We start from the raw sequence: 25,635 nt of genomic DNA, 5'->3' as shown, positions 1-25,635 counted from the left end.
AATGTTATTTATAGTACATCAGATGAAGATTTTACCCGCCAAAGCCAAATTACCTTTTTCATTATTTATGTACAGCCATGCAAATTACATAGCACGCTCGAAACAAAAGCAGCTTTCCTTGTTTGAAAATGTACTAGTTGTTGTTCTTGGACTAGTGTCAATATGTGTATTATTATTTTCCGATTTCGTAATTATTTTATTCCGCTGTCGTGCACACTTGATCAGGTTTCACTACTAGTTATTATTAAACTAGTCACACTCATCCTTGAAATACAAAACACGGTGTCCGTGAGGATTGGTTTTAGGAATTACATTGTTGCCTAGCGTACGATCACGAACTTCTACACTGCGCAGTCGCACAACCTGGCTTTGATACAGTGACATGATTACGGTGATTATCGCTGAACAAACAGTTTACGTCTTTGTTGCGCTGTCAGATTTTGTCTTGTTCTTGCGTGATTACGTGATTTACCGGTGATCAGTCTGTATGATTGGACTGAAGCGCTCTCTGTGCAAACACGTTATAAATGGACAGCCCACCCAAGTAGCCTACTAAATAACATGCATTTGTTATATATCAATACAGTATACGAATTCCATCGTATCAAGTTGTTTGTTTTCCCATTTGTACATGGTGGTATGTAACCAGACCATTATACAATTTATCAATAATATTCGATAACGAATCTTTCGTATACGTGTACTTTTAGGCGGCGGGTTAGGTGGGAATGGGGTGTCGCGTACGATCTGATATATTGTACACCGTGACCCCCACGACGCCCCAAAAATGACAACTATTTCGTGACAAAATGTGACGTGGTACATTTCAGAAATGTCTCAGTCTATTCTATTGCCACGAGCATTCCACGTGGAAGTTTTTATGTATGATTTTCTCGCTGAAGCTTTCCGTTAAAATGTTCTTCCGATAATGGCAGAACAATGCGACAAACTACCAAACAGCCAACTACGCAAATTCCGTGAGTGTTGAACAGTTGACGACATTCCTAAACGATCGTCGTGTACATGTACTCAGTTTTAGGTTTTTCAGATCAAAAATATCACCCAGGGATGTAATCACAAGTGAAAACACTAAATTATTAGATCCAAATCTCGTATTGTGAAAATCGAGTCATATTCCTTGAGTTGTTTGTCTAATTTTAAAACTTATATTCCGCTTAACATTAACATTGGCCCGTCCCTATTTTCATGGGTGCGTTAATGTGACGTCACGAATGCCACCTGAATACACATTGTCTCATAGAAACAGGACAAGCATTTGAGCAAAGGGCTGATTTATCGTTATGTGCGTCACCTTATGACAGCGTAGTGGGTTTTGCCGACGTGTATATATTGGATTGCGGTGATATCATTTTTCAACCACTGAATAACCAAAAGAAAAAATAGTACTTTCTATTAAGGTTCTGGTGGTTTTGTCAATGGTGTGCGTTTTTGGATAAGGAATTTTCATTTGAAACAGGGTTCGTGACAATTAAAAATCGTGGGGAAATGTTTCACGTACACATGTACCCAGATATTTTCGTTTACATTATCTTTTTCAATATAAAGTTATATACGTATTTCAATGACACGTTTTAAAGGATTCGCCAACTTTTTTTAAATATACTAAATTGAAGCTGATTCTTCTACCCCCTTCCACATTTAATATCATGTGCACCCTTATCTGTTTCAAGTTAATTCACGCAATGCGTTTCCACAATTTATGAGGCGACAGATTGGCGAATACAGGTACACATGTTTTTCCTGTATTTCTCCCGGTGTGTGAGTATGAATAAATCACACAAAACATGGTCTGGTACTCTCAGTGTTAACACCCTACAAAGAAAACGCCCAAATGTAACCCGCTGGATACCCTAAACCATAGTATGTGTCTAAATGAGACCTTTCCTTTGAATACCGTGACTGTGCCCTAAATGACACGCTTCTTTAAATTGCATATTTAAATACAAGACTCAAAATAAAACACCAAACCACTAAATGAGTGCATTTAAATACCCTTAAACGATTCCTGGGTTTCACATAGATCTTATGTACGAGTTTCGGTCGCCTGAAACCGTAGGTGCACGGTTCTCTCCATTACATGTAACCGTACTTACATGTGCCGGGTATGTTACAGCGCCTTCGCCAATGGGCGTAGTTTTCGTTCTAGTCGGTCGGTGAGGGCGAAGTACACAGTTACGGCTATAATGTCGCGATAGAGAAATGTAATAACCATGCTAGACATTCTCAAGAAATGGGCGAGATTGTTATACCTTGGGTGGGAAGTGATTATAACATTTGTGTTTATAGAACATTGCATTTGAATCACAATAATCATACATTGGCATTACATCATCCACGACCAAAGAACATAAAGGAAAACAGCACACAAAGTAGAAATGATCTACACAATATTATGAAATACAGTCACGTGGCATGTGTGGAAACTTACAAGCCCAAAAAACAGAACAAACGACCGACAGCAATCGACAATACAGTCAAGAAAGAAACAACAGACATATACACAACACTACTTTACCCTCGACACAACAAACCCATTCCTGCCATTTCCACCCTCGCCCGTGTTATTAATATGAAGAGCAAAGGTCTTTGGAAAATGTCTGTCGGCAGTTTTGCTGTTGTTGTTGTTCGCGGTGTTAATAACTTGAGTATTTTGTATCCAAATAATGTCAGACTTAGTTATATCGTTCATGGGTATAAGATTCATACAAAGTTCGATTGTCATGCGTCTAGCGTGAAAATACCATGAGATATTGACACAATTGAGCTTCAAATCTTGGAATTTTAGTTGTATATTCTTTACTGTCAGAGCAGATGAACGTCACTGTCTGTGTAATAAATCATCAAAACTTTCGGGAAATGCTAGACTCTAATAATGTCAACAGATTGATAAACATTACAACTTTAATAAAAAGCAGGTGTCATTTAAATCACCGACATTTATTCATTATTAGTACTTACATAATTAACACCTTGAGCGCCGAAAGTCACCTTTAGTCACCCTTCTCAAATTAAAAACCCACTTGTTGATGAAGATCTTGCTAAGTTACGTACATTTGGTCAAAACTTGTCAAAACAAAATATAAAAAACAACCATACATTATAATGTTTGAACAATGATGGCGTTCATAGAATACATATCAGCAACCTCGGGTGGACCTCATGACAATAACAGGAATACTTTAGTTTAGGTTATTTTTATTATAATTACTTGCTCTTTTTGTATCAGCTACAAGCCATTGTCTTGAAACTCAATATGTAGCAATTTTTGTCATTTTTTGTGGACAATTATATTTTTCTTTTGACGAATCTTTGCATATGTTTTTCCGTTTGAAAACGTTTTCAGAATGCTCTTGCGCTCTTTTGTAACATGGCGAGGCAACGACCTAGATGTCTCCGATGTTTGTCCATTTTGGCGTCACACAGTCTGAGGTGCGTCTACAATGTTACAAAACCGATACATGTAACACTCAGTGCAATAATATTTATAAGTTTTGACGGAGCAGCGAAGAAGTAAACCATTAACTGAACCGTGTCAATGACGTCAACAAGTCTGAAATTGCGTAGCGAATTCACATTTTGTTTCATTTGTATCGAATTAGAAGACGCCATTCTGAGCCCGCATTATATAGAAGGACTGTGGCAGCATTCATTTTTGTGGGGCATCTTTCAGCCTTCAATATCGCATTGCATGACACAGCACTGGTATGAACGATCAATTTTAGTGCGAGTCAATATGATGTTTGGAGATGTCGTAATTTTGTCTGCATCTAATGCATTTCATCGGTGATGAACAACATCGGCACCGGGCATGTCCGAGAAATGATGACAGGCGGATGGATGCACGGACCGACGAAACCCAAAACATAAGTCCCCCTTTCGGATTCAGACCGAACGGCACTAATCAGCGCAAGGTAGCAGTACCGGGAAAATGTTTTCTTTAAAAGCAGAACAAAATGTTATCTGCACAAGGGCGGTATTTGCAGAGCGTCTAGCCACGAGCTACGCATTTACAGAAACCTGTAATGGAAATCAAATTGAAAATAATGGCATACTAACAAGTTTAGTGTATATCAGTCCCCTAGAATACTGTTGTAAATATATAATAGATTATCTATACAAATGGGTTTTATTCGCCAGACATATATCCTGCTCAAAATAAATCCTCTTTAGCCCGATGGTACCGACGACAGAGCCCTCTACCGACCAGGTGGGGTTAGGCTAATACCGAGCACATGTACTTCGCTTCTTATCGCCTATGGCCGAGTTATATAGACCTAACGCGCTATGTAGATCCTGTTTTATTGACTCTCATGTGCGAATCACACAATCACAGTTGAGAGACTGAGACACAATGGAAGTTTTTGCAGTTACTGCGTCTGTGTGTGTATTTGCATTGCTAATGTTACCACAGGGAGCCCAGGAACTATAATCAACTGTAGTACGCAGTCTCTATGAGCGGGGGAGGGGGGGGGGGTATCGGCTGGTATCTAGTGTAAGAAATAGACAAGGGATGAAGGCTCCAGCCAGCTCACATTTTTTAAACTCGAAAAAACAGACGAAAAGAATGAAAAATTAAATCTAAAAAAAATACCAGGTTGAAGAATAATAGTTGCTCCTTCAAATTTCGCCAAAGCCTTACCTACATTTTACTGATATCTGCGGAATAAATCAAGAAAACTACACAAATTGACTCCATTTAGGAATTCCGAACGGTTTGCCCGAACGCACGGCACAGTTGTATGTAAAATGTAGGCAAGGCTTTGGCGAAATTTGAAGGAGCAACTAATATTCTTCAACTTGGTATTTTTTTTAGATTTTATTTTTCATTCAGTTTTGTTCGTCTGTTTTCTCGAGTTTAAAAAATGTTAGCTGGCTGGAGCCTTCATCCCTTGTCTATTTCTTACACTAGATACCAGCCGATACCCCCCCCCCCCGCTCATTGAGACTGCGTACTACAGTTGATTATAGTTCCTGGGCTCCCTGTGATGTTACGAGAACAAAAAGAGACTGGATACATGTATATACAAACTTGTTCCACTGATATGTTCGTTTTTATGAAACTTGGTATATAGATGCTCATGAACAATGCGCACTTCCGATCACTAAAAAATCATGCATAGTATCGTTAAAAACCATGCATATTAATTACCTAACTTGCATATTTAATACATTTTTGGATTTTCCGCTGATATTTCAAATACTTTTTACATTTCAATGAAACATAGATGCTCTCAGGCTATGCATAAACGTGATTAGTTTTGAATAAAAAATCTGTGCATATTAATCAACTAATATGCACAATGATTTTCAGTTTTCCCACTAATATCTCAAGTACTAATCATCACATTTCAGTGAAACTTACACGGATGCTCTAAGACAATGCACAGACCTGTTGAGTTTAGAATACAATCTGTGCATAATAATTACCGAGTTTGCATAATAAAAAGTAAATTCTCAGCTTTCCATCAATATCTCAAGTACTTAACATCGTATTTCAAAGACCCTCTTATGGTGAGAACACATGTGTAAGAAAACACCTGATTTGTAGGAATCCGAAAAACGCGTTTCACAACTTGTCTCTTGTTTAGTTTTATGCGTCATTCAAGATGGCGGCCCCCATATAGTAAATCTCGTATTTATTTTATTATCACGGTGCGCCAGCTGACTGTGGAAAACACCCTGTATGGTGGCAAACATGTGTAAGAAAACTCCCTCTATGGTGGCAAATATGTGTAAGATAGCGCCTTCTGTGGTGGAAAACATGTGCGAGAAAAACCCCTTATCCTCGGGGGCGGTGCTACGTCACAAGCAAGACGTTCCACTTGCTACGACGCGCACCACTGTACATGCATTTCTACAGGCTCTGTGCGCGCTGCTGTGGAACGCCGGTGAAAATTCGAGAAAACAACACAAACTCAACTTTGAAGTAATCCCAAACAACCAAATTTATATATGTTACACACGTAGGGCTAATCTTGTTACACTGTTCAGAGGAGTCTCAACAATCATCCCAAAGTACAGTTTTCTTCGAGTTTTGGGCCTTTGTTTTCACCGCCGCGGGTTGCCAGGCGGTGAAAATGCCCGGATGACCGCCCCCAAGGATGGTGGAAAACATGTGCATAAAAAAGCCCTCTATGGTGGCAAATATGTGCAAGAAAGCACCCTCTATGGTGGCAAATATTGGATCCGCATTTAAAGGGTGCATGTGTGACAATTGTGTAAACATTGATTTTCCGACAATCCAATGCACTTTTCTAATGATGTACAAATTTTGCCCTGGGCGCCACTTGCAGTAATGACAGCCAGTGACTCCATTGATACTTTCTAAACACCAAAACAATATATTTAATTAAAGCTTGGTAACATCTCAGTTTGTACTAGTTGTGCGCGACATTCAAAATCGCCATCTTTGTTTATATGAGACCCATATCTCGCACATACGTGGCCGCAACGACAACCGCCCTTTAACACAATTTAAGATCAGCTAAGTACAGAAGCATTGCTTTATGAAGGTGCTAAACTCTCGGACAAGCACTGGCCTTGTTTCAGCATGTGCTTTACGATTCACACCATAGAGTGTGTTGAGCAGATTTTCGAAGAAAGAGGATTTTCATCTCAGGCAGTAGGTGCAGCAAGTTGGCTGAATTCCAGACAGACATCTTGTAAACTAAAAGAATGCAAGAACGAGAAGTCAAATTAACAAGCTACCCTAAGTTGCCTTGGAAAAACCCCAAGCCGAATCAATTTACAATCAGTAACTCACCCCCACCCCTCAACATTTATCTTTGCACACAATAAATTTGTCCAATTTGTTATTGGAGATCCAGGGAAAAAAAATGATTCTACGCTATTTGCAGGCCTTGTACAACACACTATAGGAACATAAATTTGGTCCATGGCTGTAAATGAAAAAATGTTGTTGATAAAGTTTGAATCTTATTGGCAATGAATGTCATACAAAACAGAATAGAGCTACAGGTGGCCATTTTAAGGTCTCACTACCAAACCATAAATATCAAAAAGATAATTTTTTTTTTACTTCACTTGGACTATAAAAAACAATCATTGAAACAGAGCAATACAAGAGATAGAAACAAAAGAGCAGTTTCTGTGGTAAAATGGTTTATTATTTCGCAAATATAAGTTTTGTCTAGCAAAAAAGAAAACATGAAACCAAAATGTTATCAAATGGAAAGCTAAATTGTAAATACAGTTATTTTCACCCCAATATTTTCCTGACAAGAGAAATAAACAGAAGGACATACCAACAGGGAGGGTAATCACAGTCATAGATTCCCTGGAGACTGCAACGTTGAAATGTTACATTATTTAAATATTCATTTCCTAATTACACCAGGAACACAGCACTGAGGCAAGGAATGTTATTGAATTTTGTAATTTTCAAGTGATACAATAATCAACTGCCAAAAAAATGAGAATATGGAAACAAAAATTATACCTTCCCATCAGCTTACAAATGATTGGTCACATTTATTTACTTACTTAGGGAGACAAATTCTAATGAATTGGCGGTTTATGATTTGCTAACACCACTTGTCACACAATTCATGATTATATAACATGTTATGAAATGTACAGTTTTTAATTTTCTTTTTTTTAAAGTTTAGATACAAAAATAATTAATATTCTAATGATACATGTAATTGTGTAAGACACTGTAACCATGGAGACGTGCATGATCAGTGGCAGTGACACCATAGTATACAATAGTTTGGTACTGGCATTATGAAGACAGTGTCGGGAAGGAAGAAGATACAGTGAAGATGGGGAGGAGGGTAAAACATTGAATAAAGAATATGCAAAACACACATAAATACAATCTATGAGTTGAGATCACTACACCACACAAGCTATCAGCAATGGTGCAGCGAAGCTTGAGGTTCAAGTTCAATGCTTTGTACGGAATGTTGCGGAATTAAACACAAACAATAAAACCCCCATTTGCAATGTAATATGAATGCCGATAAAAATATTACTGGAACAAGGTAAAATCTACTCATACTTAAGTGGGCTAAAATTATTGCTAGATGAATACACACCACACCAATGACAGGCACCCTCAACCCGCTAAATATATTAACATAATCTTGAATATATTTGCAAAATAGATATACAAAGCTTTGAATAAATTAATACCTGCTTAACTAAATATTTTTTTTCAATGTTTATAAAAGTCAATTTATATTTTATCATACCAAATATACAAATACTGATCACAAGAAAATGAAGTAATTATTTTTAAAAAGCATAAATCTGTGTCATGTGAAAAATGACTGGCATGACTTCTGACCTGGCGGGCCCCATTGAACTTATTATTTTTTTTATCTTACTGTTACTCTGAAGAAAAAGGACAAACATGATTTAACATTCATTATTATTTTTCGTACATTTTCTTGTCAAGTCCTTGTTCCAATTTTATCATTTCAGCCAAAACAGTTGCCCCCAATGAGCACACATGAAACAGACCTAATCTTACTAAAGAAAAATAAATCCTCTTGTTTATGATTGATATGAACTCTAATTAGTGATTAATGAATGATTGATAGGCAGAATATAGATCTATCGTAGAATGAAGAGGCCAATAATTTGGTCCAGACAAGGTGCCAGACAACTTCTCATTACCAGACTTGTAAAGGTGTATCCAGCAAGTGACACGACAAAACTGGATTCAGAAAGCCAAAAAAGATTAAAAATTGTATACACAATAATAGATAAATATTTAGCTCTATGTGAGAAACAAAACTGAGAATTTACAAATACAATACTGGTTGTTGTTATCATTTATCACCAGTACAACCTCTCAGACAAATGCCATTTTTGGTATGTTGTACTTTTTACGTAAAAAAAAATATCATTCCATTCCTTAAAAAAGAAAGTGCTTATTTCTGACGCAATGTCCGCTGTTTATTCATTGTAGTCAGCATCAGACTGATGTACGATGTTAATAAGTCATCCATTTTGTAACCCTAAGGAAAAGACAAGACGGATACAAATCATCACTATGGTTACACAGGGTTATCGGGAATTACCATTTATGAAGTACACTTCTCCAATGTATGTATTCATAATACATTGTCTTCTGAGAGACTCCACGGAAAGCCAGAATAAATAGAGAAAAAAACCCAGCAACAGCAGGTAACATGTTCAAATATTCTATTTTTTTTTTTATTCAGAAATAGGCATTGTAAATTATTCTGTGGGATTACAGTGTTGATAAATTTCAACAACTGCAGCTATATGATTGCAAATGACAAGGTACCCTATCGGTGTCCCCCTGTATCAAACACTGTAGGAACATTAGTATCAACATTAGTATCAAAGCCATGTAATTTGCAAAGAGTTGCGATTTTCAAGAAGAAGTCGAAAAATTAATACGTAGACACTGAAGATGATTAAGTCGGACAATAAGTAATATAATTAACTCGCTCGATGAAGTCAACAGCGGAGTTAAAAATCATGAACATGAGTAATTTGACCAGGTGTTTCACTACTTTCAAACATATGGCACAACGTGGATATCAAAGAAAGCAGTGGGCTAACTAAAGAAGATCAGCTGATACCAGCCTTAGGTACTTACCAGTGAGGTTTCACAGAGAAGTTTGCTACCACGGACCAGATTTCCTATTGTCATATGGAAATAAGTGTTTCCACTGCTCCAGTTTGATATCTTAGTGAAAGGATAAGTTGCCAGTGTGTCCTTTGATCTTGGATCAATCAAGTTGACACCGAGTTTATTAATGGCAATCAGTAAGATTTCCGGGAAGTTTGGTTCCGTAGTTTGCTGTGAATGATATTATAGAAGTAAATAAGCAAGAGGTCAAAAACCTTAACTGGAAATCAGATAGAACAATCATTTGTAACTTTTTATAATGGAATTTGCTCTGAACATACAGACTAAATTTAGTTCAGGTGAATGCCGATCGGGTTGTAAAAATTCTCGGGATGTTTCAACGTTGATATGTGCACGTCAGCATACATCATTTAAATATAATTTTAGAGACTTCTGCTCAAGCTGGGTTAATAACATTGACATGGTTACGCGACTATCATTGAAAGTTGCAGCCAGAGGCTTTCAAAATCTTAAACTCCACACCCATTCAGAGTTTCAGGAAGACATTAAGGTATTAACCGGCAGATACGTCATTTACCTTGACATATACAAGTTTATAAAGCAAAGTAGGAAAGAGGGTGTACCGAGAAGAACACAAAGGAAGGAATGCAATAGTAGTCGAAGATTGAATCCTGCAGTGGGCTGCAAGCAAAGACGTGAAATCATACTTACAGCCTGCGCAACACCAAGACATGGCGCGGCAGATGCCAGAGAAGCAAATTAGAAAAGAAAATCATCAGAACAGAAATTTAATCGATGTGAGAAAAAAAACGAGAGCAAATTATTCATAAGGCAAAGTGAGAGGCAGTCAAAGAATAATAGAAGACTTACTCGGACTTCAAAGAAAGCTGATCCAAAGGTTGGCCATCTGTAGAGGATTTTCAGGAAGGCTATCTTCGCTTCGTCTCGCGTTTTGCCGGAATGTTTGTTGTACGCTGCTATGATGTTCTGAAATGTATATACAGATGGAGATTATCGTAAGTGAACAAATAGCCAAATCGATTTATAGGTCAAGGCTACAGGTCAGATCAAGTCAGGTCAGGTGATGTTAAACTCAAATAGGGAATACAAGTTTTCCCTACTCAATCTAACGTTCTAATGATGTTCTAACACAAGCTGATGTTCCATCTTGGTGGGTAAGAAATCAAAAGCTGAATAAATTCTGCTTCACTATGACAGAAATGAACGATATACTATTTTGGGTTACAAATCTAGGGCAATATAATTTGAGGTTCTTGTGTAAGACAGGGTCAATCTGACTGACATCGACATAAACTAACACTGTTCCCTCAATATACAAGCCTTCATGTAAACGTACAGTCAAACCAATGTATGTTTAAATAAAGGCCTCCACCCCCCCCCAATATTATCATTTCTGTCAAAACCATCGCAAGATATTCTTAAAATTAACTTACCCGCTTCCAATCATCTGGTGACTGCGCTTTGACGAGATCTGCGGGAAGCAGTTCACGTAACATTTTCCTGTAATGTTACGATATCAAAATTAGAAAATGACAGAATTTTTTTTTTTAACATGCTTGACAGTGAAGTAGCAAGATATGCTTCCATGTCATAATGACAGTACTCATGCAAATATAATAATATAACAAAGTTAACATACGGTATGTTTTGAAATTCTGATTTATCATCGCCGAATCTGACACGATACTGTAACGCAGCTATCTGACACGCTTCTTCTTTGCTGCATTTATGGTAACCTCTCAATAACTTTGGAAGCTCCTGCAATAATGTAAGAAATGAGAAATCAACATTGTTAAGCCTAAACTAACACTCCTGAGTGAATTTCCTCCGAAAGGATAGATTTTAGTTTTTCAGCATTATGTACAATTGACCATTGCTCAGTGTCTCAAAATTTGTGAGTGGGCAAACATAATACACACATAAGTCATAATCATAATGTCAACGTACGGCCATAGGGCTGTCGTTTATAGAAACTGAAGGCTTACCTGATGGTAGTGGAATATACAATCAGCGTTAGGATCCTTGCCGGGGACAGTATTGCTCCAGAGTTTCTTCATAAAGAATACTTGGTATGTTAACACGGGTATCGTACCTAACAAAACAATTATCATAACAATCATACTCAAAACATTGTACTTTAATTTAGTATGCATAGGTAACTTGGATATTCAAACTACGGTAATTGCAAAACAAATGTAACATTTTATTTTAGTTCTTGAACACTTTCTTTTATTAAAATGAAGTCCAGGTTTTAAAACTCCCAGCATGGATCAAACTTCCTGTTTCATAAGACAGAAATAATTGCATTACATAGTCCTCGTGAGTTATAAAGTTTGAGAAATCTATAAAGTTTGAACATGAATGGTCATGTCAGATATAATATAATAAAAACCAACTGCCCGCTAGTCAGACATTTTGAATTTGATCTGAAAAACAGAATGACATAATGTTCAATGTGTATACCAATTTTTAAAAAAATCTGTCAATGCACAACTGAGATCGGTTTCCGGAATGGCAGAAATGCTTGATTTCGATGAATTTTAAGCCATCCTGAATCAGATTGTGAAACAAATGAACACGCCTCCCAAGGTGTATGATTTGTGTGTTATTTTTTAAAGTGATCGGCCCTAGCATGTCATTAAGAACTGTTCATGTATATGGGATATTTCCATTATTAGCCAAAAGTATGGAATTGAAAATAATCATTGAATATTAAAACACAAAAGATATTCATAACATGTACAAAGGTAAAAGGCCATACATAAATCAATGAAATCACCATTGTGAACATGTTGATATATTAGTCAAATAGATTATTATTGAAATAACATCACTTACACTTGCTTCACATAATGATTACAAAACTACCTACCTTCTCTACTTGGCCTTGCTTTCCTGATCCAGTCAGTCAAATGCCTCACAAAATCAAAGAAGAAGTCACCCTCAGGTACACTTATAACTGTAAGGCAAGCAATCAAAATAATGGCGTATTTATATTTCACAACAACGAGTTTAAACACAGAAATGACACACAGAAATGGGTGTTACCATATTGTAGTTTTGCAGTACACACACTGGATCAAATATGAACATACTACATAAAGGACTTGTAAATTACACGTTACAAAATTCTTAAACACCTGTATGTTAAAAAGCTGCCTCTGCAATGGAATTTATCGACCACATGTTTAAACATTGGAGAAACCCCAAATTACCACATTCCACTGAAACTGACGACCATCAATGTGGAAAACATTCTTACCTTTGTCAGCTATCTTCACAAACAGACTGAAACCTTCTGATGATTTGAGTCGTAATCTCTGTGCAATGTTCATACAGAAGTCTTTAGCTCTAGTACCTGAATCCACTTCAAAAGCCTAACAATGACGAAAGATAGAAACTTTTATTTTATCATCTGATTCAAATATTCTACCGAGTCTGATGAATTCTCTCTAATGAAATGCTTGGACTATTAAACCCAACAGAGGGAGGGCGTTGGTTTCGGGGAAGGTGGTGATGGATTGGGCGAGTGTCATTCACAAAGATGCAGACATTGTGGCCACAAGAAAGTAGAGAGACATTGAAAACTGATTTCGCATTTTTCAAAGAATCAAAATTCCTCTCATGTATAGGAAGAACTGAAAAAAAAAATTTAAGATCAACACAAACATAGTACTGTATTCATTAAACTCGACATGTTAATTTTATCTTTATCATGACATGATAAATAATTACTCAGTGCCAGCGTTCTGATAAAAGCATGGATCAGTAAAGTACAATTACTATCATGGTATACAGGCATTGCTGTAGTTCATAAATACCACTACTGTCAATCATCATATCCATTGCTCAAACAAACTTTTTAATGAAACAGTTTTTTGTTTTTAACATTACCTCGTCTGTGTCATCTGGGAAATAGACTTTGTGGAATATCTGCGTTGTTTTATGCTGGATAGCTTCCACTTCCACTAGATGCGGGGGATACTTTCTTTGTCCATTCCTGATTGTTTTCTGTAATCTATGGAAACAGTCTGGAGCCAGATGATGCCGCTTTGATCGGAGAAATTTAGTGATTTCTGGAAGCAATGACTGACTGCATGCAAAAATACCAGTCACCAACCACATTAAATCCCAGCCTTTCTCTTCACTTAACCTAATTAAGAAAAAAAACAACAGATTTTTATTTTAGACATTTTACCATGCTGTCTTTTTTTGCTTTCAATTTTAACTGACGAAATGAATCAAATGAATGGTGATATTTTTAATGTTACCTTATCCTGTTTCCGGTAAGCTGTTTGACGATTTGACAGTATATCTCATCACGCAATGGCTCATGCTTGAGTGCGGCCTCAAAAATCTGATCCGACAAATCGTTACCATGACGACTTCTTTTTGATGGATAATCACCCATATACTTCATGATAGGTAAGAAACGAGTTAAAGAGAAGACACATTGTGATAATAAACTTCTGGTAATGAAAGAAATGTTACTATACAAGATTCAGCATGGTATTGTCATCATCAAAGTTTACAAATCATTTGTAATGTATTACCGTATTTCATTCATGCACAGATGTAGCAGAACAAAATGTACATTGCAAAAAAGACAGTTAGGAATATATTGAGGTAAAAAGTCTCATGATTAACGTGCAGAATTGACACTGTCTCAGTAATACGGTCAAACCTGTGTATTGAATCACCCATGAGAATTCATTAAAATGGTATTAATAAACAGTTGGTCTTCATATGGATGTTAAATTATTTTTTTTGATGAATCAGCAACACACATGTTTTGTTCAGAAAATGACAATTATGTTGTACCAAATACACATTTGAGTTGATCAAAATCAATTGAGTTTGACTTGATTACCGGTAAATTGGAAATTGTTTTATAAACAAATAGCTAATTATTGTTTTTGTCCCTAAACAAAGACAAAACTGCAAAAATATTGCTGAAAAGGTTGGTCACATTACCAAGGCGGTTTTTATACACAGGTTGCTCATATGCCTGCCTGCGGTCTTTCTATAACAGAGATTTGACAATCCGGGAACTCAAAGCACATGGATCAGTAAAGTACAATTACTATCATGATATACAGCATTGCTGCAGTTCATAAATACCACTACTGTCAACCATCATATCCATTGCTTTCTAACTCGAATAAAGCGTCCCTTCTTCCCAGCTTATGAGAAGATAAAAAGTCTATTGCAGTAACCTGTCAATGTTTCCCTCTAAACACCATTGCTTCACATAATTCTATAAAGGATATCTAAGAACGCCAAGATGGCCTCTTGCGACAATTCATCATTGCTCGTTAATTTTTTCAATAACGGCTGCCTGATTGGTTCTTTCGTGTAGCTCCAGAGTGTATCCTTTCCTCTTTTCTTGGACAACGTCGCTGTCAATGTCTTTTTAGGAGGGGTTCTGAAGGCAAAAATAATTAAACATTTCAGTTCTGTTGACAATATTTGTTCCTAATATTCAATGTAATTTCCTATTCAGACTTGTCTTGCATATGAATGTAAACTATTCATAATATTGACTTTAACAATATTGCCAATATACAACAAGACTGTCCGAATCACCAAATACAAGTGAGACAAGTAGAGGTTTATTTTGTGAGAATAATACAAATCAAACATTCAGACTTTTATCACTTCTCACAAAATAAAGTCACATGATTTTGAGAGATTTGTTTCCAATTTTTTTTTATCAAAATCTGTAGCAAACAGAATTTTATGTTCATTTGGTTCACAATGATTAAAAACAATGATCGAAAAAACAAAAACAAAATTTGCAAAATTTTGTTTGTGGAAAAAATAATGACACTCAAATGGTTATAAACTACAAACGAGTGTTAACACAGTGACTGCTTAATTTGTCATTACTTACCTAACTATTTAGATCAATTTAAAGAAAAGTTAAAATAACATTATGGCTCACCCCCCCCCCTTTACTGGTGGCCAACCATATATAAGACACACGTTTCCCCCTTACAGTGAAAAGCATGGATCAGTAAAGTACAATTACTATCATGGTATACAGCATAGCTGCAGTTCATAAATACCACTACTGTCAATCATCATATCCATTATGCATTAAACTGCTGTGAGTTCTGACGAGATAAAGCGCCATCTACAGGCCATTACCTGAAATGGTCAATTGAATATTGTTCCAGAGTGTGCGGTTTTTCGAGCGGCTGAGTGTCTTGCTGCATTGCGACCTCTGTCGCACTCATCATTCGATCTGTCATTTCATTGGGTTGAAGGGTGAACAATGCCTGAAACGAGAACAGACGTTTTAAATGATTGAAGAAGAATGTACATGTACAAATCTGCCATCAATTGTGATGGCCAATCACCATAGGTAAATCTGACTACCATAGAAAATGAACTTTCTTCGGAGTTTGGAGTTCACCGATTTATTTTTGTATCAAATACGACTAGAGAGCGGCTCACTGAATCATACGCAATCTACCCAAATACACAAAATTGACTGTTTCATCTTACCACAATTTCTGGAGGTGGCTTCGTAATCGACGGCAACACATACACACACTCTGCGGGGAAGTCTCCCTTCTGTTTAGTCCTCTCGTTCTCACCGTAACACCATCCACTGTTCATAACCGCATCCCCATTCTCTTGTTCCAATACAATCAAATCACCCTTTTTGAAACTCAAAAACGATGACCCGTCACCTACAGAGATAAACATATACTTGTTTGGTGCAAATAATCCCTGTATGTCATCCTCATGTGATTCAATCATTAATTGTTGAAATACGCAAGATATATTTATATCCAGATAAAAAGCTGCAAGATTTGTATATTGTAGGTTACATTGTGTATGGACAAACTAAAGAGTATTCGTAACTTCACGGAATATAACAACTCCCTGTTTTAAGGATCCTAGTAAAATGTGCGCCGATTTTTAAACTTGCCAAACTGATGAAAATGCATCCTTTTACAAAATTAAAGCTGCATACAGAAAAACAACATGCAATATTTTTACCTTGACTAGGGTTATCCTGCAAAGCCACAACAAACCGCGATTTTCTTTTCAGCCCTTCAAGAAAGCCAACGACTAAATCTCTAATATCCTCTGCGTTGGAAGAAGTAAAAGTGTACTCATCGCCTTTAACAGTAAGTAAAGTAAAGCTCTGTCCATGTAACTTTCCGGTCCTATAAAATAAGACCAGGTGAAATAAGCTTTTGATCACTGATTGTACATGGCAACGGTAGCCAAGTCTGTTTCATGCACTCAATCAGTACAATACGGCCCCCATTAAACCAGTCAGAAGATTCCCAGTATGCCAAATTTTACGCAGGGCAGAGTTACTGTAGTAAACTTGTTTCTCCACAAGCTAGCATGTTAAGAAACTTGAACAAGTTCATCAGTCTTTATACAGAAGTGAATGATGCTGAGAACATCTAACAGCTGCCAATGTATTAATATTGGTGTTGCTGGAGGCAGTCAACAAATTTGTGTTTTTAAGTATAAAACCAAAATTAATATCAGTTAAGAACTGTGCTGCAGATAAATCTGGACTCGACAAATCCAACATACATTGTGAAAGTTGTCACTGCAAAATTTAACAAGATTCTACTGAATTCCCTACCTGCTGCTGGACACTTGGGTGATTTCCGGAAACGAGAGTTCTAACAAAACTTGCTCTTGGTCATCCACGACATAAACACCGGTCCAATTGACTGCGATAATGACATCGTTTTTAGGTAGACTGGGTCCTGAGAATTTATATGCTTCGTAGAATCTTGAGAAGAGCAGTGGCCATTTAAAACGTGCATAGTTGACGACATCTTCCTTCACTTTCAGTTTGTCAACACGTTCTTTTACATAGTAACTCTAAGAACAAGAAAAATATGTACATTTATAATGGACCTATGGACTATATATAGGAAAGTCTCAGTGACGGTCAGTGATGATCATAATATCATTAGCGTCATAAAAAGTCCCCTGTTCTCACTCTTATCGACAATTTAAAATCATTAAAACCAACCTGAATTTTAATACATAATAAGAAATCAACGAAAAGACGAGTATCATTTCATTTCATTTCAAGTATACCACAACATCAATGGTAATGGTAGAAAAATATGATTGGTCCCTCCCACAAACACATTATTTTTATCATCAAAATAATGTTTTTGTTGAATTTTCATTCAAAGTGTGCAATTCTTCTCTATATTTTCATGATTGACTATGTTAGAGGCAAGTTTTAACCCTACTCTCAAAACCTACCCTGTTATGTTCAGCGACCACCATTTGAGCCCAACGTTCTATAGTTTTTGAACCAGTCATAGAGCTGTCAGGTATGTACGACGGCAATAATCCAATGACTCGATCGTAAACCATATCACTTCCGTACTCAACATAGTACTGCTGTGCAGCGATAGCTGCCAAATCAGTATCCTGTATAACAAGGTAATATGGATATATTTATTTTCTCACATGTAGCAAAGAGTAATTCACGATATCATACATACTACTGGTACTTTGATTGGTCCTTGCATTTCATTTTGAAGTTGCGCCTTCATCTGCTCACAATTTCCCAAGATGCCAAAACAGTTTAAAATAACCGTTAGCAATATTGTAAATCTGGAACTTCACTGCTAGAAAGTTACCAAAGTGAGTTTTTATCAAGTCGCTTTATATTTCTAATTCTCTAAACATTAACTAAGCAGCACAAAGAAATTATTTTCCCAAAGTATTGCTTGCTAATATCTTGTAAAAGATAAAGATTGAATTACTGACATTCAATTAATGAAAATCATTGCCAATGTGGTTAACACATATTTTGATATCTCCAAAATAAACAAGATGACACACTCTGAATCCATGGTAAAATTAGTGCATGCTACTCGCATGTTCCTCTTACCTTTTCACATCTGTACTCTCCAAACTTTATTCCTCTCACAACTTGCTGGTAGATTAGATTAGTACCGACAGGGTCCTCGCTCGGATCATGCCAGGGTGCAAAGATTTCTTTACGGAAGAACAAACGCCAGGGAGCATTGCGTTCTTGAGCCCCTTGTTCTTTAGCGTACTGTTCGCACTGTGAGATGGCGTCCATCACATGGTCACTACCGCTACCGAGAGATGATACCTAAGAGACAACAGATAAGTTCAATGAATCCCGGTGGGTGGTGAATTTTTTCAATGTTGAAAAGACAAGAAGCTGAAATTCAGTTTGCATATTCTGTGAAATAAGACAATAATTCAACAAAATAAAGAAACAGTGAAGCATATTACCTTATCAAAGAGAGCAACATAAAGGGAGAATCCAAACTGATCTTTGAGTCCAATCTTATCAGCAAGCTGACTGCAAAGTTCACGTGCTGTCGTAGCTGAATCCGCCAACAGCGTCTTTGTGGTTCCATCCATGAATGTTATGGGAAGCATTAAAGGTTTCTTGGACTTGGTTGCCTGTAATTCCAACCAGCTTGGCGGCTGGTTACGAGTACCATTCGCAAACGTTCTCCGTAATCTCTCCTCACAATAAGGAGCGTAACCAGGTGGTCCCTCACTGATGAAACACCTCAGGTATTTCACAAACTAACAAAAAACAATCACAATAGATACTGAATTAAAAGTTAACTTAAACAGAGTAGAGTTTTTACCACTGCATAATTTTCCAATTTTCCTCTGTGTGTTTTAAGTATAAATAGGACTTACCATATCAGATGGTGCAAAGCACCCAACACACAGTGACAATAATATCCAGCCTCTCGCATGACTGCTCTTTGAAGGATTCTGGGTCAACTGTTTGCATATCTGGCAGTAAATCTCATCCCTAAAATACAACAAAAAACATTTATTACAGTGGCAAGTCATACCTTAAAAGTATGTCCAACCCTACCCACATAGGTACCAGTAGTCACCTTACAGTAAAAAGCATGGATCAGTGAAGTACAATTACTATCATGGTATACAGCATTGCTGTAGTTCATAAATACCACTACTGTCAATCATCATATCCATTATAATTATTTTGAAGTTTTTTATACAGTTTTTAATACCTTAACTCTTGTCGAAGGATTCCATGCCCAATGATAAAATGCAATTTTTCTAAATTTGATGTCGGCCTGTCCATTAACATGGAGTTACCACCGTACTCGTTTGGTTCCCCATCTTGTAACTTTTGATAAACTTCCTCCGTTAGTTTGGATTTCTTCTTCAGAGTCAAAGATATCAGCTTCTTTCTGACGCTATTCTTTCCTTTTGCATTCATCTGAGAAAAAGAATGATTATATAAGACAGTATGAGGAATTAACTCTGTAAACAGAAATACAGATTAAATTTACAACATCGATGAACTGACCAAATTTAAAGGCACATAACTCTTCAACTTGATATTTTTGTATTTTAGGATTATCTGCTGCTAAAGCTGTATTATCTGTTAAAACTTATTTGAAGTTTTCATCATATGTAGTGAAATTAGAACCAGCAATTACAGTGTTCAGGAGTTGCGTCTTTTTTTTTTCCGGAATACCTAATAATCACAACACACAGCATTGCTCAGAATCCCACTTTGAAACATGCTTAACACAATATTCCATATTCATTTGGACGCAGTCACAACGAATGCTCTGAAATCTTATATAACGGTTAAAAAAGGACAGGATAATTGGTGGAGAATTGGGTGGGTGTTTTTGACAAACAAATCCCCTGACTTGCTTCTTATCAAATATGGTTACATTTGATATAAGGCATATACTACTTATACGACAAATGACACAAACAAAATATATCCCATAATACACAGCTTATCTCTTAATTAAATGTAAGCATATCAGGGGGTTTTCTAGAAAAAATGAACAAGTAGGAAGCACACACAAGCGGATCGACCTGGAAACGCCATATCAGAAGGTGCCGTTTTAACAGTGTATCTATCACCATTGTAATTTTAGTGTATTTGATGTCCAGACACATTGTCAGCTGGTGTTACTGGGAAGTTTTCACGAAGAAAAATAATTTGAGAAAGATTTCATGTTGTACGGCAACACAGTGCACGACTCAAAAAAATATATTTATGACTTAAAAAAAGTTCAATCTGCAATGCGCTGTGCCACTGTTCCCCGGTTTAGAAAAAAAACTGTAAATCATCATTAATTCGGACAAAGTCTAGCATCATTTAGTCATAACATGCTTTTAAAATCAAAGAAAACTTAGAAAGAACTACCATGTGCTGAGAGTATTGGAGACACATTAAATATAATTTGAAATTACTTAGCTGAAAACTAATTATGCAAATTAGAAAATTAACATGAACAGATTTGATTGTAAAACTAATGAGGTCTGCGCAATGTAACAAAAACTCTATGTACCAAGTTTAATTGAAATGTGATTAGAACCAAAAAATTATGAATTATTATGCTAATTAGGGAAATAATATGAACAGAGTTTTACCCCAAACTAATTAGGTTTGTACATTGTCCTTGAGCATCTTTGTACTAAGTTTCATTAAAATGGAAATTAGTACTTTAGATATCAGTGTGAAAGCTTAAAATTGGTTAATTATGCAAATTGGGTAATTAATATGTACAGATTTTAACCCACAATTATCCAGGTTTGTCTATTGTCCTACAGCACCCATGTATAAACATTCATTGATATGTGATGATTAGTACCTGAGATATCAGTGTGAAAGTTGGAAATTGGTTAATTATGCAAATTAGGTGATTAATATGCACAAATATTTACCAAAAAACTAATTGGGTCTCTGCATAATTCTAGATTCATTGAAATGTGATGATTAGTACTTTAGATATCAGTAGAAAAGCTGAAAATTAATTATGCAAATTAGGTAATTAATATGCACAATTATTTACCCTGAAACTAATCGGGTCTCTGCATAGTCCTAAAAGATCTATGTACCAAGTTTCATTGAAATGCGATGATTAGTACTTGAGATACCCGCGGAAAAGCTGAAAATTAACTAATTATGCAAATTAGGTGATTAATATGCACAAATATTTATCCCAAACAATCAATCTCTGCATAGTCCTTGAGGATGTAAGTACCAAGTTTCATTGAAATGTAATGCTCACTACTTGTATCAAAAGCTGAAAATTAATTAATTATGCAAATTAGGTAATTATATGTACTGATATTACCATAAAAACTATCAGGTCTGTGCAGTGTCATATGACATCTATGTACCAAGTTTCAATGAAATGTGATGATTAGTACTTGAGATAGTGGAAAAACCGAAAATTGACGAATCATTATGCAAATTAGGTAATTAGTATCCACGGATTATTACCAAAAACTAATCAAAACCTAGCATTAGTTCAGAGCATCTATGTACCAAGTTTCATCAAAATCCAATGAGTGGTTCTTTAGATATCAGTGGAACAGTCATAGAACAGCTAAAAATTAGCTAATTATCATGAAAATGAGGTAATTAATATGCACAGATTTTTACCAAAAACTAATCAAATCTGCGCATATGTTCAGAGCAGATCTATGTACCAAGTTTCATCAAAATCCAATGAGTGGTTCTTTAGATATCAGTGGAACAGTCATAGAACAGCTAAAAATTAGCTAATTATCATGCAAATTAGGTAATTAACGAGCATGGATTTTTACCAAAACCTAATCAAATCTGTGCATTGGCCCAGAGCATCTATGCACCAAGTTTCATCAAAAACCGATGTATGGTTCTTGAGATAGCAGTGAAACAGTCGGACACACACACACATACAGACACACTAACTGCAAAGACTCCCATTTTGTGCTTCGCACATGGGAGTCAAAAAGCATACAAAATGGCAGATTTCATTCGATGCAAAGATATTTCAGTGGAGGAAAATAGCTATAATACTCACAATCTCATCGTCACCTAAGTTCAAGCTTTCCAATTCTTTCTTGCCTCGGGTTCTTCCGAATGTGTCGTATATTTTTGACATAACCGACCTTCCACCCTGAAATGAAAGCATTAATGATTATAGTTACTGACAAAAATTACGATACCAAACAAATTTTCCAGAATTTTAATAAAATAAAAAAATTGCAGCAGTAAATATTTTATCAACGTCAATTTAAAATAGGAGCGTCACATCGCATTGACTTTTGAATTTTCCCCTCGCAAGCATCATGGAAATGTTGTATGTGATTGAGACAAAACGATATATACTATTTGTTGTCAAATTGAAAAAGTAAAGAAATGTTTACTTACCCTCTCACCCATGTTTGTGAGGTACTTAGGTTCAGGGAGATCTCCCATGAATCTTAAAATCATAATCCAAACAGCAAGGGAGGCCTGGAGATATACAGATAAAAAAAAAAGATTTTTAGATTAGGTGATTGAAATCAATTCAAGGAATATTTTTCTACTTTTCAAATGTACTTAAATTGTATAGCCTTGGGAGTGGGGGTAAAGAGCAAGATTATTTACGGTATGGGTTCAGTGGCATTATTTAGATCACATCCTGAGCTCAGAACCTCAGATCAAAATACAAGATTTCAACATTATCATTATGACATGAAAATCATCATAGCTCAGTTGATCAATCAATCAAACAAACAAAGCATCAATATACCATTGTACACAGAGATGGTGCTCTGCATTACCTACCATTTTATCCTGTTCAGTCTTCCAATCCAACAAAGGCTGCTTCAGCGGGCGCCTGATATAGGATGCAGTTGCATTTCCTTGAAAGTATGTGGCAGCAAACTTTGCAAATTTATAATCAGAGATGTCTTCTTCGGCGGCCGGTACAGGCAGTCTCATGGTTGGATCATCAAGTCCCCTCCTGATAGCCTCGGCACGAGAAACCTCAAAATCCTTGAAGAAGATTATTATTATTATTACTGTTTGGCCCTTTATTAAGGAATTACACATGTAAACTGACCATAAATTACTAGGCTTTTGTTAAAACTAGTTTAGCTTCCTTGGCATTCATGATATATATTCCCATGATGACAATCTGTATTGTCACATTTCAGAAGTATTTATTCCAAATCAAAGTTACTACATATGGAAGCACCGACAATTTGTCTGCACAAATTATTGGGGTCTAATTTTTGGCAGTTATCTACTCGTCACAGAGTTCATTAATTTTATCCAAATAAAGACAAACTGAGATACCCTTACACATATAGGTAATTTGTCTGAAGTCATCTTAATGAAATTCACAACCCACAGAAAAATGGTAATTTTTATGTCTAATCGAAAACAAAACAACTCACTTCAAAACCTCTAGGTCCCGGCCCATCTTGAAGTCCTTGATCTGGTAGGAATCCAAAGACTTCCTCTACAACTTGTGAGTCGTCAACCACTTTATCGCGCCTTTCTTCAATCGCAGCAATGGCGGCCACTTTAGCTTGTCTTTCCTGTTTCTCTCGTGCCTCTACATCAGCCTCTTCCCGTTTCATTTCCAGAATTTTTTGCTATAATTAAAAAATGAGTAAAAAATAGGTCAGTTAATGTCATAATGCACACCAACTGAGGGATAGTTCTTAAGTTCAATTTTTTTTTTCAACTGAAAGATCAACTTTAGAATGAAACCCAATGTTCCCTTATGGGCGAAAAGTAAATACCGGATTCGACCGATACCCCCCCTCCCCATGGGTAGCGCACTTTGAACGCATTATTCATGTCACCAATATTCAAGTCTAATAACCACATTTTTGAACTACGTGCGGTAATGGGCAATGACCTCAAGAGTTCACGCACTGATATTTAAATTCGGGCTACCTAGCTTGATGCAAATCGATATAGTTACTTATCATTTGTTAAAAAAATCTTCAGTGTCACAAATACCAAGGACACGAAGAGTTAACTGAAAGGCAACGTCTTTTTTTTGACAAAAAACATCTCAATACAAGAGTATGTGTGCAAGATTATTTTTATAGATGACCGCTTAACTCTGTTTTTTTAATAATCATGTTGCACTTCAAACACAGGAGACATTTTAGTTCGTCCATTTCTTGCGATACAGACAAAGAATAAAACATTATGGGTGGTCTGATCGTCGCCATTGTTTTTTATCCAATTTTATAAGCACAGGGTTAATTTTCCAGACAAGATGGGCTTTGTAATAACATCGCCCAGGCGATCTTAAAGTCCACACTTTTCTAAAAAAAAAATCAAATCCTCTATGTGATCGCCAAGGCGATCTATCAGCCGAATCCGGCACCAGTACAAATAAGATCACGTCTTGAATAAAAATGTACCACACCTGCATAATTCTTTCTGCTTCTACTTTTGCTTTTTTGACCCCAAGTGCCTTCTTCAGTCGAGCCTCCTCTTCTTTACGGATTCTCTCAGCCTCCATACGTCTGCGATGCTGAAAAAAAAAAGATATTGAAAATACATGATATCCTTTTGAATCGTTTACTATCTGAGATAAACAAAATAATAATCTTTTGTTTAATTTTTATGGAACTTAAAACTTCATATTTATAGTAAATTGTTCATGAAGGTGGTCATTCGATAAGTTTTAAAAGATATTCTTGTTACTTTAATTACGGAAGTTGCATGATATTTGGATATAAGTAAAACAAAATTTAATATAATGCAGTAAATATCACAAACCTCAATGCGAAGTTTCCTGTACTTCTTACGAGCTAAAACCATACGAAAACCAGCCTGGATGCTTACAATTGCCCACTTCTTACGTGCTACATCTCGGCGTGATAGGAAACCACGGCAACATCTCTGACGTAATAAAAAAGTATTTTATTGTTTTTTTAAATTGATGAGTGCAAGTAAATGAACAAATGAATCTGATCTAGTACCAGGCTATTAGTCAGGAATTTGCAACTACCAGTCCAAAACAATTCAACTTCATGAAAATGTAGATGGTTTTGGATATATTTTGGTAAAATTATAAAAGAACAACAGGGAATCAAAGAAAGCTTAGAAAGAACTCCCATGTGCTGAGAGTATTGGAGACACATTAAATATAATTTGAAATTACTTAGCTGAAAACTAATTATGCAAATCAGAAAATTAACATGAACAGATTTGATTGTAA

General features: G+C 36.2%; 1 protein-coding gene across 1 annotated transcript in view; it reads right to left on the bottom strand.

The window, feature by feature from the left end:
- Positions 1 to 7,126: 7,126 nt before the first annotated feature.
- The window catches only part of LOC100366514 (myosin-VIIa-like), a 45,116-nt gene continuing 26,607 nt past the window's right edge, over positions 7,127 to 25,635 (bottom strand). The window contains exons 18-43 of the mRNA XM_085499104.1: positions 25,194 to 25,316; positions 24,838 to 24,945; positions 23,846 to 24,046; positions 23,232 to 23,441; positions 22,833 to 22,916; positions 22,483 to 22,578; positions 19,672 to 19,883; positions 19,328 to 19,445; positions 18,905 to 19,207; positions 18,531 to 18,758; positions 17,894 to 18,064; positions 17,253 to 17,497; positions 16,646 to 16,815; positions 16,145 to 16,332; positions 15,785 to 15,915; positions 14,905 to 15,059; positions 13,906 to 14,059; positions 13,529 to 13,787; positions 12,897 to 13,011; positions 12,507 to 12,593; positions 11,620 to 11,726; positions 11,274 to 11,392; positions 11,068 to 11,134; positions 10,484 to 10,600; positions 9,620 to 9,823; positions 7,127 to 9,008 (exon numbers count right to left, since the gene is read on the bottom strand). Coding sequence (XP_085355230.1) covers positions 8,922 to 9,008; positions 9,620 to 9,823; positions 10,484 to 10,600; positions 11,068 to 11,134; positions 11,274 to 11,392; positions 11,620 to 11,726; positions 12,507 to 12,593; positions 12,897 to 13,011; positions 13,529 to 13,787; positions 13,906 to 14,059; positions 14,905 to 15,059; positions 15,785 to 15,915; positions 16,145 to 16,332; positions 16,646 to 16,815; positions 17,253 to 17,497; positions 17,894 to 18,064; positions 18,531 to 18,758; positions 18,905 to 19,207; positions 19,328 to 19,445; positions 19,672 to 19,883; positions 22,483 to 22,578; positions 22,833 to 22,916; positions 23,232 to 23,441; positions 23,846 to 24,046; positions 24,838 to 24,945; positions 25,194 to 25,316 — 4,059 coding nt within the window. The 3' untranslated portion in view covers positions 7,127 to 8,921. The remainder of the gene's footprint in view (positions 9,009 to 9,619; positions 9,824 to 10,483; positions 10,601 to 11,067; positions 11,135 to 11,273; positions 11,393 to 11,619; positions 11,727 to 12,506; positions 12,594 to 12,896; positions 13,012 to 13,528; positions 13,788 to 13,905; positions 14,060 to 14,904; positions 15,060 to 15,784; positions 15,916 to 16,144; positions 16,333 to 16,645; positions 16,816 to 17,252; positions 17,498 to 17,893; positions 18,065 to 18,530; positions 18,759 to 18,904; positions 19,208 to 19,327; positions 19,446 to 19,671; positions 19,884 to 22,482; positions 22,579 to 22,832; positions 22,917 to 23,231; positions 23,442 to 23,845; positions 24,047 to 24,837; positions 24,946 to 25,193; positions 25,317 to 25,635) is intronic.

This window comes from Saccoglossus kowalevskii, chromosome 1 (assembly GCF_978046115.1).
Source record: "Saccoglossus kowalevskii chromosome 1, keSacKowa6.1, whole genome shotgun sequence".
Taxonomy (NCBI): domain Eukaryota; kingdom Metazoa; phylum Hemichordata; class Enteropneusta; family Harrimaniidae; genus Saccoglossus; species Saccoglossus kowalevskii.
This window is presented reverse-complemented; position numbering and strand designations above follow the sequence as displayed.